The 6,011-nt window shown below is 33.2% G+C and overlaps 1 protein-coding gene across 1 annotated transcript in view; it reads left to right on the top strand.

The window, feature by feature from the left end:
• Nucleotides 1-2,780: 2,780 nt before the first annotated feature.
• LOC108569350 overlaps nucleotides 2,781-6,011 on the top strand; it is a 38,090-nt gene continuing 34,859 nt past the window's right edge. The window contains exon 1 of the mRNA XM_017930869.1: nucleotides 2,781-2,960. Coding sequence (XP_017786358.1) covers nucleotides 2,781-2,960 — 180 coding nt within the window. The remainder of the gene's footprint in view (nucleotides 2,961-6,011) is intronic.

Below are 6,011 nucleotides of genomic sequence, written 5' to 3'. Positions count from 1 at the left end.
TACCCCAAAAAAAAATCATTTTTACCCCATTTTGGGTAATTTACCCCGGTTCCCCGACCGCTGGTCTAGGGGGTGGTTTTCCAGTCTGTTCTGGTAACGGGCACTGAATATGGGGATTTCACTCTTAACAGTGTTCATGTGGAGGTCGTTGTGTATCGTGTCGTTCGTCACGTACTAGGGGGCCTGCACCAGGGTTCACAGGCACTTGGACTGGAAGCGTTGCAGGATCTCTATGTTGGAATTGCTGGCTGTTCCCCAAAGCTGGATGCCGTACGTCCACACTGGCTTCAGCACTGTCTTGTATATCAGTAGTTTATTTTCGAGGGATAGTTGTGATCTTCTTCCGATTAGCCAATACTGTTTCGCGAACTTGATGCCCAGTTGCTTCCTCTTAGTTGCGATGTGCTTCTTCCACGTGAGTCGGCAATCCAAGAACAAACCCAAGTATTTGGCATCGTCGGCCTGCCGGATGATTTTGTTGTTCATTGTGACCGGGTGCAGGATCCCTTTCTGAAGGTGACATGGATTTGGTTTCGTTGACTTTGATCCGCCACTTCCTGAGCCAACTCTGGTACGCGTCGAGATGACTCTGGAGTCCACGCACATCAATAACCGGATCTACGTTGGACGACAGGATCGCGACGTCATCGGCGTAGGTAGTAGCTATAGTGGTTTCCTGTGATGTCGACAGGTCGCATGTGAATAAGTTATACAACATCGGTCCCAGGATGCTTCCCTGTGGCACGCTCGATTCGATTGGATACAGCTGTGTTACTTCACCCTCCATCTTCACTTGGAAGAATCTATCACACAAAAACGACTTTAATATGTTGTAAGGCTTGTGTTATGTCGAGGAACACAGCGGAGCAGAACTGCTTTTCCTCCATGGATTGTCTTATGTCGTTCGTCACGCGATGGATCTGCTCGACGGTGGAGTGATGTCGTCGGAATCCGAACTGGTGGTCCGGAATCACATCCTCCTCGGACAAGAATGGACGGATCCTCCGAAGCAATAACCTCTCGAAAACCTTGAACATCACCGGAAGCAGGCTGATGGGTCGGTATATTTACAAATATAGTCCGCATTTACTTCATGGTGAAAATTATTTATTTGTAAAGGATTCTACAAAAAAAAAAGGAGCATCAGTTAAATATCTTTCAATGTATGCAAATGTATTCAGGCCAGTCCAATTTATAACAGTCTACTATTTTTTTTTTCTTTTACCTCGTTCACCTCCCTTACTTTGAGCAAGAAATAAATTGAGCGCGTAATATATTACACGATGTAATTGAATTTAGGTCCGTCTATCTGGGAGATGCATCCACCTTAATTAGCTCAGGAATTCTGTAAACATAAAGATCAGGGCGATAAAACAAACTAAGCTACAGCCTTTCTCTCTCTCTCTCTAAATGTCCAATTCCAGTTACTGAATCTGCTGTAATTAACTGTGAAGCTCTATGTTTTTGGGGGTCGGGATGGTGGTGGTTGCTGGTCGCTTTAAATAAATTCCGCGCATCCCGAATCCTCTCCCTTTCCTATTGTCGGGGATTTATTAGTAAGATAAATTAATTCGTTCCTAAATAATTTCCACGAACGCTAATTAACAAAATACAATAAATGCGGAGTGTCCGTAATGGGTTATATAGTAGTAGTATAGTATGAGTGCGTGCGGATGGTGTAGATGTCCATGATCATTTATCATTCCAGTTGTTATTAGAAATACATATATGGAGTGAGTGAAATCGGAAAGCGGCCATTTAATAAACTATTAATAATTCTCGCATTGACCAAATTAATTTATTATCTGTGTATAAATCTGGCGGACGGGGAAAGGCCGATAGTGCGATCATACATTAAAAATCATTAATCATGATTCTCTGTTTGCAGGGTCAACTCAAGTTCATTACATTAAACAATTCGCATTTAATGAATACAAGTTAAAGTTGGGAATTTGTTAATACCACAAAAGCTATGATTCAAAGGCATTGTTGAAATTCAGTATTTTTAGTTGTTCAGTTATTAAACATTAAAAAAAAATGAATATTCATTATTTTAAATAACTCATTTATACTATAATTATGTAAATTACTTAAAATTATACCTTTTTTAATTACTAAATTAATTTAAACTGGAATTATATTAAACAATGCAATTATTGGAAAATGTTACAAGATTTCCATAAAAAATAAAATGTATGCGATAAATCAATCAATAATTAACGTTTTTCTTAATTATTTTTGTAGACGTAGACAGTTTTTTTTTGGTGAACCATTAAAATTCTTACGTTTTTATCGTTACTACGATCATGAATAAATAAATTATAGTAGGAATCTCTTCATGATCGGTAAAGAGTAAATTTTTAAAACTCAGTAACCTCTGTAAACTCTGCACTATTAATGGATTTGTTCTTCAATAATTATATACAAAAATAACAAATCATACCTTTTTTGAAAGAAATAGCGACGGGTAATAAAAAAAATATTATTTTTTTATTTTAATTAATTCCTATAGAAACATAAATATTAATTAAAAATTATATTATATATATAAGAAAAAAAAAATTTCAATACAAATTTAATATCTACGTATAAAAATATAATAATTATTAAGAAAATAAGTTCTAATAAATCTAATTTTATGATGATGATGTAGTCTAATAGTAATTACAGTATTAGAGGAAGCAATAAAAAGATGAATTGCCACGTACCTGATAAAAATTATTAAAAGCTATCTCAGCAAGCCCTCCATAAGGATCGTGAGCGATCTGGGCTAGAAATTAATGGAGGTAAACAGCGGATTGCCGCAGGGATCAGTGTTAGGTCATCATCTTTGGAATTTATCATACGATGGAGTGCTAAGAATAAAGCAACCTGCAGTCATAATAGTGATAGGTTACGCGGATGACCTGGCAGTAGTCGTTGTGGCAAAGACGGAGGAAGAATTGGCAAGAAGGGCAAATGTAGCTGCACTCTACATACACAAGTAGATGGCGGAGAGAGGCCTGATCCTCTCATCTACAAAAATTACAATATTTATGTGGTTTTTAAATTTGTGTATTGTGATAGAACAAATAATGATCTTGAAGTAATCCAATATATGAAAAACTATATAAAAATATTCTCCATACCTTTAATCAATACCGAAATGTGTGTTGTTAATTATATAAGCACATTACATAATTTTTCGTATTCTATTATTGGAGAAGCTGAAAATGTAAAAAATATACGTATAAAATTTCATCACAAAAGATGGATAATTATATAGATTATGTTATAATTAGATTATTATTGATATTAACTATTAGTTTATATAATAATAGTAAAATTAAAAAATATTTAATAGAAAATACTAGTAAAATTATATTATTGTGTATAATTCAATTTCAAATGTATCTGATTTAAATATTGATAACTTCTTATAATAAAAGTTAAAAAGAACTTCAAAAAAAAAACAAATAAGGCATGCGTGTTTAATATATTCAGACTTAATTCATGTAGGTTTTCTTTTTCTTTCTTCCTTTTATTGAGCAACGTAAAACGTAGTTAAAGCAGTGCGAGTGTTTGCGTATAAGATTATGCAATCAGGATTGTTGTTTATCTCGGAAGGTTGGGAACGGAGTGGATGTTCTTCTAGCACTTGTAAGAGGATTCAAGGGTTCGTCATTTGTGCGTGAACAAAAGGGCGTTCTATTCAAAAATTAATTAATTTACTCGGCGCAAACGCTAATGAGAGAGCGATTCTATTCGAGTTCTGTCCTATACAGTTCACGTTTTTATTAATGAACAAAAAAAAACTGAATTTAAGTATGTTTATATTTTTATTTTATAACTATATATTAATAAGTTTCTCGATCAAAACAAAAAACCTTGGCTAAATTATTTTATTATTTCTAATTTTTAACGATATACATTTACTGGTAAAAGTAGATATATTACGCTGCTGTCAGATTTATACTTATATTTACGGTACATAATTGTTAAATGTATACATTTACGGTTTATGTACTTTCACTGTAACATATTTATTTAATAATATACTATATAGTTTCTTGCCAAATATCATAATACCACATCCACAATTTATTTAAAAATTTAAATTACTACAGTATAATTTATATAGATGCAATTGTCATGTGCTATTCTGGGTCTGAACTGTCGTATACTTCAGTATCTCTATGAGCTCCTGACTATAGTAATCCAACAACAAAGATATCGTTTTCATTTTCTTACTAGAAGAATCAGGATTTAGAAAACGTATATTATATGTCGATTATATAAATATAATATACTATAGCCACTAGGTATAGTTCGTAGGGCCGACAAGATTTTTTTTTCTGGACCCACGAGACTTTTTGGGGCCCACAAAACATATAAACATATTGCAATGAAGTAGCTAAGATGCCAATATCCCACAATAAACTTGAATGTATTAAATAATAAGAAATCAAATTACAACTATTTGATTCAACTAAATAATGGTTAATAACATACATGAAGAACTTGCAAATTGTGTTAATTAAAAAAAAAATATAGTAAACACTCGATAAATTACTGCGGCTAATGAGTAATATATTGCGTAAAGATCAATTAAAAAAATAACAGCCATTAAATTGTAGCCCATTAAAATGGAAAACGAATAAAACAGGGTGGATACAAACGAGAAAGATTAAAATTACACATACAAAAAAAATAAACAAATCAGAATTAAATTAAATATTGACTGTTCGAACGCAATTATTCGAATTGTAATTTACTCGTACGTGAAGCACATCACTAATTGCGGTTCATTTTCGCATGTTTACTATTTGATTTTTTTATTCCCAAACCGCACTTTATATTTAGTCAGCATATAAACAACATATATATTATTTTTTATGTGAACGGGACAAATTTAATTTTTTGCTTCGACGCTGGGAATTAAGGTAATAACGTTGGTATTAGGTTCTCGTGGATTTGGGATTTGGCCTAGGTGCAATGCAATGCCTTCGGGGGGTTTTCTTTTGTGTTGACTTTGTTGCATGTGGGCGATACAAAAAGAAGTAGTGAAGATTTGCAGCTAGTTTGCAAAACTGGAGAGAGGGCAAGTGTGTATGAGAGAGATGAAGCTGGATGGGAGACAGCATAGGGAGCGAATTGAGATTAAGGAAGTCTCTGAACAAAGTAACCCAAGTTGCACTATTCCGCCGCGAAATTTATGTAATATATTCCGAAAGGGTAGCTTTTGTAATGGCACAGAGAGGGTGCACGCTGCCAAAGCACTCGCTATAAACAAATTTATCATATTGTGGACGAGGCGTTCTGTTCATCAGCATATTTAACCGCCTGCGCTTCGGATAAATATTAACAAACAAAATATTTTTTTTGTGCATGAGTATTATTTAATGCAAATTTTTGTTGTTCAACGAAATACGCCATAGCGCAGCGACAAAAAAAAAACTATGGATTTCCGAAGTCTATTTAATCCTGTAATCCAACCAACTGAATTACAATACTAATCCATTTTTGCAAATGCACTTTTTGAATAAAATAGTACAACTTTTGTATCTATTTATCAAATATATTAATAGTATTAAGTAATACTTTAATAAATCATAATATGTACTGAATCCGGCGCATCTACTAATTATTTTTTTAAATATTATTCACAAAAAGGACCTCAATTAACGGAAATATGTTAACCGGTTTTACCGACAAATATGATTACTAAAATAACCGGTAAATTTTGATGTATTAATATGATTTTTCAACATAATTTTGTTGTTTTACAGCGCGCTTTTTTTATGGCGCCAAAATCAGAAATACTTTTACGTATTCATAAACGAAGTAAACTTATCGGATGTTGTAAAATTTGTGCCCAATCTTCTAGAATTTTACATCAATAAGATAATTCTAATTGAATTAATTTGCCATTACTAAAACTATTGTCTAAATTATTTATTTCAATTCAAAATTATAACTAATTTGAAGCTAGTTACACCAAACTTTACTAAATATTCTTTTCGCGCGGAAAG

This window comes from Nicrophorus vespilloides, unplaced genomic scaffold (genome assembly GCF_001412225.1).
Source record: "Nicrophorus vespilloides isolate i.1.1-1 unplaced genomic scaffold, Nicve_v1.0, whole genome shotgun sequence".
Classification (NCBI taxonomy): Eukaryota; Metazoa; Arthropoda; class Insecta; order Coleoptera; family Silphidae; genus Nicrophorus; species Nicrophorus vespilloides.
Note: the sequence above shows the minus strand (reverse complement) of the source record. Positions and strands in the feature narration are given on the sequence as shown.